The sequence below is a fragment of the Athene noctua genome, chromosome Z (assembly GCF_965140245.1).
Source record: "Athene noctua chromosome Z, bAthNoc1.hap1.1, whole genome shotgun sequence".
Classification (NCBI taxonomy): domain Eukaryota; kingdom Metazoa; phylum Chordata; class Aves; order Strigiformes; family Strigidae; genus Athene; species Athene noctua.
This window is the reverse complement of record NC_134077.1, coordinates 5,454,778-5,468,367: the sequence shown is the minus strand read 5'-3', so window position 1 is coordinate 5,468,367 and position 13,590 is coordinate 5,454,778. Positions and strand designations below refer to the sequence as shown.

The 13,590-nt window shown below is 39.6% G+C and overlaps 1 protein-coding gene across 2 annotated transcripts in view; it reads left to right on the top strand.

Moving 5' to 3' along the window:
* The window catches only part of SETBP1 (SET binding protein 1), a 264,896-nt gene extending 251,494 nt beyond the window's left edge, over positions 1-13,402 (top strand). For both annotated transcript variants that reach the window (XM_074931316.1, XM_074931315.1), the window contains 2 exons: positions 1,946-2,113; positions 7,814-13,402. In XM_074931316.1, the coding sequence (XP_074787417.1) occupies positions 1,946-2,113; positions 7,814-8,370 (725 nt within the window). In that variant the 3' untranslated portion in view covers positions 8,371-13,402. The remainder of the gene's footprint in view (positions 1-1,945; positions 2,114-7,813) is intronic.
* Positions 13,403-13,590: the final 188 nt, after the last annotated feature.

Genomic DNA, 13,590 nt, shown 5'->3' with positions numbered 1-13,590 from the left:
AAGGTCCTGCACCTGGGGCCTAATAACCCCATTCACCAGTACTTATTGGGTGTTGGCCACCTGAAAAGCAGCTTGGCAGAAAAGGCCCTGAGTGTCCTGGTGGACACCAAGTTGACCATGATCCATGATCCTTCTTTGCAGCAAAGAAGGTTGAGGGCTTCCTGCATTGTGTTAAGAGAAGAGTTGTCAGCAGATCAAGGGAGATGATCTTTTCCATTTATTCAGCACTAATAAGGCCACACCTGGAGTACTGTGTCCAGTTCTGGGCTCCTCAGTACAATAAAGAGATGGACATATGGGAGAGAGTCCAGCAAAAGATGATTGAGGGTCTAGAGCATCTCTTCTATGAGGAAAAACTGAGATGGGTGGAACTGTTCAGCCTGGAGAACAGAACACTTAGGGGGATCTTACCCATGTGTACAAATATCTGATGGGGAAGAGAAAAGAAGGTGCAGATAAACCCTTCTCAGTGGTGCCCAGTGACAAGGACAAGAGGTAGTGGGCACAAGATGAAACACAGATTATGTCTGAATATCACAAAACACGTTTTTACTGTGAGGATGATTGAGCATTTGAACAGGTCACCCAGAGAGATGGTGGGGTCTCCATCCTTGAAGATATTCAAAACCTGACCAGACAGAGTCCAGGGCAGCCTGCTCTAGCTGACCCTGAGCAGGGTGAGGTGGACTAAGTAGTGTCAAGATGAGCCTTCGAATCTCAGCTGCTCTGTGGTTTTTGTATTTTAATATAATTTGACAGCCAAAATCTGATTCATTTTATCTGAGGCCCATGTGCAGGTTGAGATTGGAAAGAGAAGGAATTTATGAAGGGTTACCTTTGAAAAATGAATGCCTGCCCTGGATGCCTGATCATCACAGAGACTGCAAGAGGTTTTCATAAATTGGCACAGACACAACACCAAGTCCTGAGCTTAGCAGACCTTTGCTCCGGTCTCGTGAGAGCGGGGCTACTGGATTTTTACAAGCAGCAACTTCTAGGAATTTTCTAAAATGGGCAAAATTCTTCCAATCTTATTGTGAAAAGTGGCTGAGGCATTTTAGCTCTTTGCTAAAGAGCTATTTCTACTTGGTAAATTCATATATTTAGAGATATATCTTCAATATGTATACACACACATGAACTCGTAGAAATACTATAGAAATATGATACACATTCAGCTGTATTAGACAGATATTTAAAATGTAAAATTTCAGTCTGAGCAGTTTAAATTTGACACATGTACAATCAAATAAAATGGGTTCAAATCATAAGAGAGTATGAGAAACATTGTTAAGTGAGGAATCTACCAGTCATGAATCCATAAGTTTAATTTTTCTGGAATATTTGACCTCTTTGGTTATTTCTTCTGCATTGTAATCCCTAGATAGAAAAATGTGTGACAAGTCACTCTTTTTTTTTTAAACTCCCACCACTTTAATGAGTTGCAAGGTAAATTTTCATTAGGAAGGGGATTCCTAACAAGTAAGTGTAATGTACTTTAGACAGGGAATTACATACTGAGGCTTCTCCTGATACTCCTTACTCAGATGAAGCACCCACTGAGTCAAGTCATTATAGGAGTAGTGTGTGAGTGTGGAGAATACGCTATCCAGAGATTGACAAATAGACAATTCCACTAAATACAGATATAAAGGATGTCTGTCTTCATACATGCATTTGCTTGGAGAAGAAAAAGTAGTAATGTGGACTTATGATGTTGGTTTACCATTGTTTATAGTCATCAGTAATGGTACATCCTTAAGCAGTATTATCAAAAATAAAAGTGATGATCCTTGCTAGTATCAAGACCATATTACGGGCACTTACACGGGAAAATTTGGAAATATATCGGTATAGCAAGGACAGCAACTGATTTCTCTTTTCCAGATATTCCCCAGACATATTACTTCATCAATATTCATCCAAATTTTGTTTCCTTCCCCAGGAATTACAGGTCCTCACTTAAAAGCAGACCAGACTTCACTTCATGGTAAAATGGAAAGTTCTGCCTGTAACATGATGACCAGAAGGAAACCAGCAGCTGTTGACAGTGTTGCAATGCCGACTCCAGTATTATCTCTCCTACCTTCATCATCAGCAACATCTGAAGCAGGTAATGTTGTTTCGCTCCATCCCCTCTGTTTCTTCCCCATCTTCTTCCTTCTGGCACTGCACTGAACAATATGTGCTTGTACTGCTCTTCCTGATTGGAGCAGTAGCTGCAAATGTGCATATCTAATGTGATAATCAGGCTGTAATTCTTCTAACACTTTCTTATCATGATCATATCTTGGCATATCAAATCTATTTTATTCACATACCACCATTTGTGCAATAATGAGGACACAAGTAGCACCAGCCCGTATGGTCTAGCAGGGGACTCTGAAGCAAAACTCTTGGGTTCCTTTCTCAGCCCTGTTGTTCATTTATTTGAATGTTCTCATCCCTGTAGCATGAACATGCCGAATACACAGTGAATAGCTAAGGAGCAGCTGAGATTTCTTTCTGCATACTTCAGTGATTTTAACATAATATTCTGTCTTGCAAATGTGAAATTGTCTGGGGCAATGAACAGTGATTTAAAATATATCAGAATAAATAAGTCAGAATAGCATGTTTTTCAATCAACTTATACTTTATGCTTCTATTTTGAATCAGATCAGAAAAGTGATAGCTTTATACAGCCAGAAATTGAGCCAAGTCATTCAGGCATCATCTTGCCTTTTCTTGGGCACGGATGGAGAAGTTAATTTTGCATTGTGTCTTAATTTCCATAGAATGGGCAACCCAGAGTACATTACCTTACATGCAGCCATTAGAAGTTTCATGGTCTTGTCAAACCCTTGATTTCACATTCACAAAAAATGCAATTGTATCACTGACTTATGGAATGATTACATATTTAATTATTCAATTGAAAGTTCTGTTTCAGTGCACTCCTTTTGATTTTCCTCTCATTTCCTGAATAAAGAGTGAAAACAAGGGTTCCATGCTGTAAAGTAGCCACTATAAAGATAAATTTTTATATGAAAAAATAAGAATTCTCTGTTTAGTCTTTAATACTTTCCTACATATAAACTAAGGACAGATTTTTAATGCAGCGGAGAATGAAAGCACACAAATATTTTATGATCAGTTTCAAGATGAAAGTGTATGCTTGACTGCATAGTTCATTCTTTCCATTTTCAGAAGTCTAATTAAATTGTTGGTTTATCTGTAGCCCAGATGTTGAAATAATTTAGTTGAAAACTGAAAGAAACTGTGTTAATGGGAAAACAGGACAGTGCTATGGATTTCCTGTAATTAATAGGGAGCTCTTTGAAAATTTCTCCATTCAAACCAAGTTGACAAACTGAGCCCAGCTGTCGAGCAAACAGTCTTCTCTGTGCCATGTTCTTCCAAGTGGCCTCGAGCAACTCCAAAGGGATGGACAATGACAGGGAGTAAGAAGGATTTTAGTGCTGCAGACATAACAAAGCCATCCGGAATAAAGTTAGGGGACCAATGGAAAACTTTCAAGTCTGATCTAACTGGGCTCACCTCCTTGTTCAGCACCACTGTGCTGGAGTGGATCCCCCAGCCTACTCTAAGCTACCCTTGGAAATGTATATTTTTGGTGGAGATTTCTCTCTGCCTCAGCAGCTATTTCCAGCATCATATCAATCCTGCATGACTTTCCGGCATGGTCTGTGGCCATTTCAATTTATCTTTGTCTGTGAGACAGAGCCTCACTGCATCTGTCTACCCTGGGGAGGAGAAAAACACTGGGCCTCCATGTGCCTTTTTTTAAATGTGTAAAGCTGTGGTTTAAGACTAACGTTTGTTCTTGCTCGTTTGAGGAAGCTAGGTAAGGTTGCTTGGAGAGTGGGAAAAGGATGAAGAAAAAGTACAAGTACCTGTGCTGCATCAAGTATTTCTAGTTTCTCTTCACTTTGGGCTGGATTTTGCCGAACAGCTTCAGGTCTTCATGAAGGCAGCATGTGGCCATGCAGCCTGGGTAGGTGTAGAGACGTAAGGGTGCCCAGGCAAAAAAGTGTCCCCCGTGCATCCCTAGCACATGGAGCTTGCCACCATGTTGTATCATTCTCTGTAGGAGCAGCCTGGGTAGGTGTAGAGACGTAAGGGTGCCCAGGCAAAAAAGTGTCCCCCGTGCATCCCTAGCACATGGAGCTTGCCACCATGTTGTATCATTCTCTGTAGGAGCATATTGCCATTTTCATATAGTTGCGTGCAGACACAGTGTTACTATTCCCCACCTCTTCTTCCACTCCTTCTGGATTAATTCCACGAGATAAAGCAAGACGAAAGTGTTTCTTGTAAAGAAAGATTTCCACGTGCAAACAGGAAAGTATGTGCAGGAAGAAAATAACGAAGCCTAAAGTCAATGCAGACCAACTTGGGTCCAAGGTTGGGCAGGGTTTGTCTGGATAAAATGGAAAAGATTAATACTTAGGTTTGGTTTTCAGCAGAGCGGTATATCACATGGCAATATAGGAAAATATTTTATATCAGAGATTGCCCACCAAGAGCTTCCAGATGAGTTGATAACACCTAATGGCTCTCACTTCAATAGTGGTTTATTTTGGCAGATCTCCCCCCTATTTTGTCATATGCACACCTCATCAAATCTTTCCCCTGCAGACCCATCAGAGTTTTCCGTATCGTCTCCCTACACCAAATGCAGAATCAGATGTCCCTGTCTCTTAATAGTGAAAATAATATTGAGTTTCCTAATATCTCCTTTAAAAATCCTGACTTGAAAGGATATTACATATTCAGTACATGCATTCTGACTATTGGCAGACCATGTAACACAACTCAAATATTTTCTAGAGCTTGCAAGTTCAGAGGCTTGCTAGGAAGAAAAGCAAAAGAATTATTAGTAGCTTCTAACAAGCTTCCTGAGAAAGTCATAAACACCCTGAAGCATTTACAAAAGAAAAATTAGCGCAGTAAGCCAGCACAGAACAGCGCAAGCTTTTTTTTTCTAAATGAGAAAATTAGTTTCAGTCCACAAGGAAACAGACTGTCAGCTTATGGAGTTTTAAGAGGGCAGAAGAGTTTCTAAACTAGATGAAGGAAGATGCTGAGAGTGGTGTTCAGCGTATAGATTTATGTTAAGTGTAGATATCTACCCATAAATGCATATCAGTTAATTTTGGAGAACTAGGCAGTTCGGCAGAAAGCAGATCCCTGCTTCTGGTCTGCTCAGGAACCGTCTACTCAGCATCAGACTCCACTCAGGACACTCAGCCTGTGTCACCTGGACCTCTTTGCGTAAGACACCCATTTGATTTGGCGGTTATGGACAGGAGACCTACACCTTACTTACCCATTATCAGGGTGTCAGAAGGATGCCCATGGTCGCTTTAAATTGCATTGAGTTCCCATTTTAGAAACGGGGGTCATCTCCTACCAACTCTATAGACCAGATCTTCATTGACTATGATGGGGTGGTAATACTAAGCTCCAAAACCAGCTGACTACAGATAAAGCTCAGTAAAGACACAAAATCTTTGCAGATACTTGGCTAATGCTTTATTCAAATTCATTTCCTCTCTTTTGGCTTACTTTCTTTCCAATGAAAGTTGAGAGTAATGCCAAATCTCCTGATCTTACCATGAACCTTGCAATTTTTCCTGTATTTCTGCTAAATTTCCCATCTTCAAGATTTCCATCATTAACTGAAACATTTCAGCTTTACTTTCTGGAACAAAATTGCATCTTGAATATGGGAATTTTCATAAAAATGTCTTGAAAATGTGCCTTGGCAGTAACAATAAAAAACAAAAGGTGAACAGCAAATATGAAGAGTGTGCCAAATGTCTGATTTTTTTAAATGTTCTTGACCTGAAGCTACTCTCAGGCTCTGGGAGAGACTCAAAGGAGTCGGATGCTTAGGGCTGGAAATATTGGGACTATATATGTCAATCACCAGTGAGGCCAGATGAGAATAATCATTTTGTGTGACAGGGATTTAACCTTTTTTTGATCAGATGACTGAGAAATAGTTCACTGCCACTTGCCCTTAGGGCTCTTGCATCCACACTTTTTAGGGGTGACCTACTTGAGAGGAATTTTGTGCAACTAATTAGCTTCTCTTGAGCAACTTGGATATTTCATTTCCTTTCTCTTTTTCTCTGGTACCAAAATGACTGCATTCCTCTTTTCTTTTGTCCTCTGTGAATCACAAACTGCAAGTGGGTTTTATTTTTCTTTTTGGTGTGGGGAGTGGGTTACATATGGAAAATGTATTTTGTTTTGTAATTAATGAAAACCAGACTTTGGGAAGTTGGCCATCCAGGTCTTTATTTATAAGAGAGCATATGTCTGTGTTTTGTTTATGACTCACTCCTACTTCTTGCATTGTAACTTGGGTTTGTTTACGCAAGCTCTTTGCTGAATCCAAGCAACATGGTGGTATAAGAGCCAATAATTTATGTTGTCCAAGAGGGGAGGCCGGTGAGTGAGGTTTGTATGCTGAATCTGTTGTAGCCCATAGCAAGCAAGAGGAGATTCTCCCACTTGACAGCTCCTGGTTATCTCCAGAAAATGCTACAATAACAACTTTATTTAAACAACCACAGGCAGATTAGCCTGTTAGGCATGGAGGGAGTGATAACCCCCAAATGAACCTTTCTCGAAGTCTTGGCTGCTCTGGAATCTTCAAGGATTTCAAACCCAAACGACTGCTTGACAGTCAGGTGTAAATTAAGTTTGCAAGTAGGTGTGGGCTGAGGTTAATTTGGTGGGTTGTTTTATTCTTTACTGAAAAGAAATTCTAAACTCCATCATCTCTTTTCCAGCAGCACAGAATAGGTATGTTAGGAGTGAAAGGGAGCACTAGTTATGGCGACAGCAGAATTAATACATTCTGTTTCTCTCACAATGGGGTAGTTACTTTTAAACTGTGTGCAAATTCTGAACTCTGAACAGATGCCATGTTCAGTAAAGGACAATGAGACAATTTAAGAAAAACAATGAAGGTCTCATGTCCTAAGCAAAAGACCAGGAGCCAAGACACACTGGGTACTCTTTCCAGCTCTGACAATGACTCACAATGTGACCTTGGCAAGAGACTTAACGACTTTGGACTTCATTCAGATCTCAAGTAAGTGATCTGAACCAGGGGTAATCTTATGTTGGGGGCCATTAAAGTCAATTATGTGACTCAGTAGTTTCAGCTAGTATGTGCAGGAATTATAGTAAAGAAACCCAGGCAGGGGTAATGAATTTGCCACAGGTGAAGTGACCTACACAGCATGTCTGCTCATACTAGTTTCAGTAACAAACACTTTTCATGCTAACTAGCATCCATGGCAAGAATTAAAGACTGGAGTGAAGACAACAGGAGTATTGCTTTGGGGTATAGAAAGTGTAGTAGTTACAGTGGACCAATACGACAGCTACACTAAGTAACCCTTCCTTCCCTCCCGCTAGAGGTTTAGAAATGAGCATGAAGCAAACCAATGGTAAAACCTTGCTGTAGAAAAGTTTTGTTGCTTTAGAAGAGAGGAGAGATGGAGAGAAATCTCTAAAGACTGCTTAATAGTCAAAGTTGCGTTTTCATACAGGACAGCAAAAAAAGGAGGTAACAGCAATTCTTCTGGGACTGTAATAAATAATCTCATTACATTTTTTTAGTTAGTTCTCTATGCAGAGTCCTTTCTCACAGCCATCAATTCTTCAGTAGTCATATTCAGCCTACCAGGCTTGAAAGCATCCAGTCTTCATGACACTGAAAGCAGATAAAGGAGAGTTTCCATTCACTGTTGTTTGACCTATTCCTGTTTCTCTCCTTCTCTCTCAACAGCCAGCCCACCACTGAAAAAAAGGTTCAAGCGCCGCGAAATTGAAGCAATCCAGTGCGAGGTGCGCAAGATGTGCAACTACACCAAGATCCTGTCCACGAAGAAGAACCTGGATCACGTGAACAAGATCCTGAAAGCCAAGCGGCTGCAGAGACAATCAAAGACAGGCAATAACTTCGTGAAGAAGCGGAGGGGACGTCCTCGGAAGCAACCCCTTTCCTTTGACGAAGACTCCAGAGACCAAATGCCCGTTCTGGAAAAATGCATTGACCTTCCCAGCAAAAGAGGTCAGAGGCCGACACTCAACCCTTTGATACTGGAGCAAGCAGCCACTCAAGATACAATCATGGCCACCATTGAGGCTGTCATACACATGGCTCGAGAGACACCACCGCTGCCGCCTCCTCTCCCTCCTCCCCCTCCTCCGCCCGCTCTCCCTCCACCCCGGACACCCCGGGTTGGGAAAAGGAAGAGCAAGTCCGCGCAGGAGGAAGAGGAGGATGTGAAAGTGAAGCGGCACCGGAAAGGCAGAGGGAGTGAAAGCGAAGGCCTTCCCTAAGGCCAGCACACCTCGTCGGATGTCGGGTGCCAGTAGTGGGACATACTGGGACTAAGGGACTGGAGGCACCCGGTCCACTTTGCCCCTGTGGCAGCAGCAGACTCACTTGTCCCTTCAGCAGCCAGAACCCATCACGGAGAACTGTGCCAGCCGGAGTTCGCATCTTCTTCTTCATCACTTTGGCCCCAGCTCCTCCAAAACAAGAGGGGATAGGGTGCAGAAAACATGGGGATAAGGGGGGGCGGGGTTATGTGTTGAAGTTGGGGAGAGCGTCTACTTCACAGTTTCCAAAACTAATCAGCATCTCAGCATTGCTGTTCTCATACCATATCCGGAGGCGGGAGTTCATCCTCACAGAGAGCTGAACACTGTCACTAGGGCTGCACGCTTGACTCCGATTCTGTTTGGTGGGCCAGGTGAAACTAAGAGTAACCATACCATAGTAGAAATCACTGTAAAAAAAAGAAAAAAAAAGAAAAAAAGAAAAAACCACAAAAAAATAGTGTAATTTTCTCAACTGTGATCTTGGTTATAATCTGTTTAATTTTTTTTTTTTTTTCCAGTTTTATATACCTACCAGGCTTTGGGGCACATTAACCCAAAATGCCTGATTCCTGCTAGAACTATATATTTCTTTCTCATTTACTTGCCTAATTACAACTAGCTGCAATATAGGCAATAGAAAAGTAGAGCCTTACATGCGCGCGCACTCATTCCAAGTGCTATCCCACGAAACATCGGAATATCACAGCATTTAAAATAAGGTGTACATGGATATTCAGTTACGATAGCACGTTTCAATGAAGCAACTTGGCGCTTTCAATGGCATGTGAAAAAGGGGTCATCAGTCAACCAAGTTGTTTTAATGCTCAGTACATGTGAGTAGAAAACGGCAAGACACTACTGGGTAATAGTTATAGTAAACATGCTCAAAATCACCAAAAAAATAATATAAAAAAGATAAAAGATGAAAATAGGACAGAAAAAACAGAGTAAAAAGACAGGACCCTAACCTACCAGTTCTTACCACCTGCAATTCCCCGTGAAATTGATGGGAAACCCAGGATCTGAATAATTCGCATTAGGTAGCAATGCCTTGATAAGTTCTTTTAAATAAAATAAAGTAGATTGTTTTAAAAAAAAAAAAAAAAAAAAAAAAAGAGAACAAACCCCTATGGAAAATAGGTTCTTTCTTGGCAATTGTTTCTTAAAAAAGAAAAGGAATAAGTGTTCTTATCTGAAAAAAAAAAAAAAATCTTCAAAGGGTATCACCACTGCAATTGTATTAATGCCACTTTGGACATGTTCTCCAAGTTGTGGTTGCCTTAATAAACTAAAAAAAATTTTTTTTTTTTGTACATAATGTAATTATAAAGCTCTCAGTCTGCATGGATGCAAACTGTGTGTGACAAATCGTCTCTTTAAATGGTCAGTTCAAATTGTACATTTCTCATTCGAGTTGTACGTTAGCCATTGATTTAACTTGGGTAAAGTACCCAAGCTCCATTTCCTCAGCCCAACTAAAACAAGGACTGAACATGAAATTGTTCCATTGCAGTAACAATGCTTTTAGAAAACAAGTCAGTTGTTGAAATTTGAAATAGGTACTCTCAAATTTATTTCATTTAATTTTAAAGTCCTTCAGTACACTCAACACCTGGCATGGCAAGATGGATATTAGAATGGGAGGGGGGAGGGAATATTCCAGCAAGGGAGCGGGGATTGGAATTATTTATTGATTCACAAGCCAACTGCTATTCCCCTTTTTGAGAAATCTTTGAACTGGCTTATTGCCAAGAAACTTCAAATAGCACGACACTAAAAAAAAGAATAAAAAAAATCAAACCCAACAAAAAAGTCCCCCACAAAAAAATTTGTGTTTCTATTCTGTTATTTATTTACAAAAGTCATATCAAGACTATGGTGTTAAAGGGACACTGTAAACATACAGCTTATTATTTTTAGAGACTGATTTTTCTTCTGTGATAGCACCTTGGCTTATTAAAACTGAATGCGTTTGGGATTTGGATTGGGGGGGTGCGCGCTGGGAGAGGGGATATTTTATTATAATTTTTTTTTTTTTTTTAAGGCTGAAACAAATCTGCAGATCCTATCTCCTTAAAACTGATAAGAAGGATCACAGAATTTTGTTTCCAATTTGTGTTGCATCATTCATCATACTCATTTGTGCTTTTTGTTTTCCAATTAATGCAGCTTAGAAATAAACTGGTTGGTTGCTCATTCTGTTACAGCAAATTTGCTTTTCAGTTCTCTTAAATTAGCACAGTGTTATTGACTGAAGTTGTAGGCCTGCGGAAAAAAAAATGCTTGAGTCTCCTCGAGGTCCTCCCTTCTTCCTTAAAAAGCACTGGACTGAGGTTTAATTGATGCAGAAACCCTTTTTTTCCATCCCTCCTCTGAGCCTGCAAGTAGGTGTAGTGTCACTTAAAATGCAAGAAAAACTGTAAAATTTGTATGCCAGGTAGCCTAAAAGCTGAAACTAAGCCAGAGAACGACTTATTCTTTGGCTTATCTTTATTGGTCTCTTTATTGGCATTGAAGGACATTTCAATGTGTAGAGAGTGGAGCAAAGATCTGAAAGGATCGAATGCTGTCAGTGAACTCTCACCATGGCGTCAAGACATGTCAGACCTTACCGAGTACCAATAAGGGCTGGATTTAGGCTGGATTTTTTCTGGATATAGTGGGTTGCAACCCCCCAGGAAAGGGTGACTGAATGGCTGCTGCCTCTTATGCTCAGGAGCTTCGGGAAAAAAAAGCTCTTACCCTTCCAAAAACTACTATCCAAAAATGCTGCTAGAAGTACAGTACTTAAGGAGAGCATCCACTCCAAGGGTACAACCCCATATCTACTTCACTGAGTGAAAACGCTAGACCTTTTGGTCCTATAGAAACTACGGGTGGTATTCAAGATCTGGTAACTGCAAGCCATCTGCATAGGATGGGCTTTATCCAGACACCCAAGGTTTGTTTTTTGCTGCAAAGAAGGTGCTGGTAGCGTGCGGTGCTGTGGTACAGCCTTGGCTGTTTGTCTAAACAGCAGCACAGTGCAGCCAGTCCTGGCTGGCAGGAAGATCAGCTTGTTAATTTGTATGAAAACAGGCTGAAAATACTGTTAGATGGCACTCAGAATTTGTGTTCTGCATGTTGCATAGTCTATAAATATGATAAGCAAGTTGCTGACAGAATAATATTATAAGGCGATGTACTACATGCAGATCATAAAGGATTTAGTTTTAGGGCTTAAGGCTAAAATCCCACTCCTGCAGTTTATTACCCAACAATATTCCAGTAATGAGCTTTTTGATTATTTTTTTTTCCCCTACCACTAGGAAGATTTACTGAGGAACTCTCTGAATTCTCTCCACACATTTCCAAGAACTGTATAAAAACTGGGGTGAAAGCCCTTTTGCTTATTAAGACCAAAAAGACCTTTCAAACACCTCCGCTGTGTCACAGATTAACACACAACTTAGCATGCTTCAATAAAAACACAAGACAAAATCACATTGGCTGCAAGCCATGTGAAATGAGACCACGGGTTCGCATCCTCTCCGTAGGTCTTCTATTCCTCAACCCAACCTTAAAGCAAGAATGGGGATAAGCGTGAGGGGAGAGAGGAAAAAAAAAAAAAAAAAAAAAGACAAAAAAAAAAAAAGACAAAAAAAAAAAAAAAAAAAACCACTTGTGTCTCCAAGAGCTTCATACTGCCAGTTTCTTGAGCCCTTCAATATTAAATTTTCTGTGAAGCACCTTGCATGTTTTTGGGTAACTGTCAAAAAAAAAAAAAGAAAAAAAAAAGAAACATAATAGTCATCGGCCACTAGGCTATCCTATAGCGTGGCCCATGACTCTCCACTTGACAGCAATGTTTTGGACCATTCGTGTAGAATATTCTGTTGGTGTTGTTACATTTTTTGGGTAGCATCTGGTGCAATGAGGTGCCGGTTCGTCACTGGGGCTTCTGAGCACTACAGCAATACAATAAATAAACAGGAATCGCTGTTCCATACACAAGGATTTCCCCAACTCTTATTTTCACAGGCCCTGTTTCAGGACTGCACTTAAGCACATTTAAGTAGCATCCTGAAGAGTAAAAAGAACAACAACAAAAAAAAAAAAGACAGGAAAAAGAAAAAAATAAAACAGGATGTTTTTCTGAATTGGGAAAACAAACATCATGCCCTTGCAATGCCTCTTCCTTCCATATCATCCAAAAACTGGGGTGCAGCAGTTCTGAGATAATTAGAAGCACATTTCAACAAAGGACACATATTTGAGATCTCCTTAAGATGCCTGCCTAGGTTGTATAAAACACTACATAGAAAAAAAAGAAAAAGAAAAAAAAATGTAAAAACATTAAAGAGCTGCCAATTGGACAACATGGGGAAGCAGTTCAATCCCATGTTGGTTTGTTTTACTTTTCTTTTTCTTTATTTTTTTAAGCTATTTCTTAAATAATAAATGCACATGAAGTGTTAAATATGTATATACTGTATTTCAAAAAAATTAAAATCAAACGAATGGGGCACAAGATTGTTCTATAAGTCGTGCTGGCTAATTTTTAGTTTGTATTCATAAGTGGTTTTTAAAAGCCTTTTTTAAAGTGTAATTTGCATGTTCTACTTTGATTGTATGTAAACATATTTTAGAGCAAAAAAATGTATTTGTATTTTATTGAATATAGAGGCAAGAAAAAAACTTGTACATTGTTTGAAATGTTCTTTTTGTAACAGTTTTTATTCATGAAGCATTTTTGTACATTTAAAAATGGATATGGACTTGATGTTCTTTGAGGCTTAGATACATCTGGCATGCTTTAATGTCATGCTCCTTCATGATCTTAGATGTTGGTTTTTAAACATTTTTTTCTAAAACAAAGCTCAGTCTTTTCGCTACCAAATCAGGTTAGCACAGTATAGAGCACTTAACTAAAAAAAAAAAAGAAAAAAAAAAAAGTTAATCCTATTCATATGTTATTCATTGTGTGAAATTAAAGGAATTCAATTCAGTCTAACATGAGTTGTGAATTCTTTTGTCTTATTTTCCATCTGTTTCCCATCACTAAGGAGTTTAATAGCTTTTGGGATACTAATACCATGCATTCACAAGCCCTCTTTATGGTAATGGAGAAAAACATGCTTTGGTTCTGTTCTTTTTTCTTGTCTTTATTTTTTTTATTTTTTCCCAGAATATCCT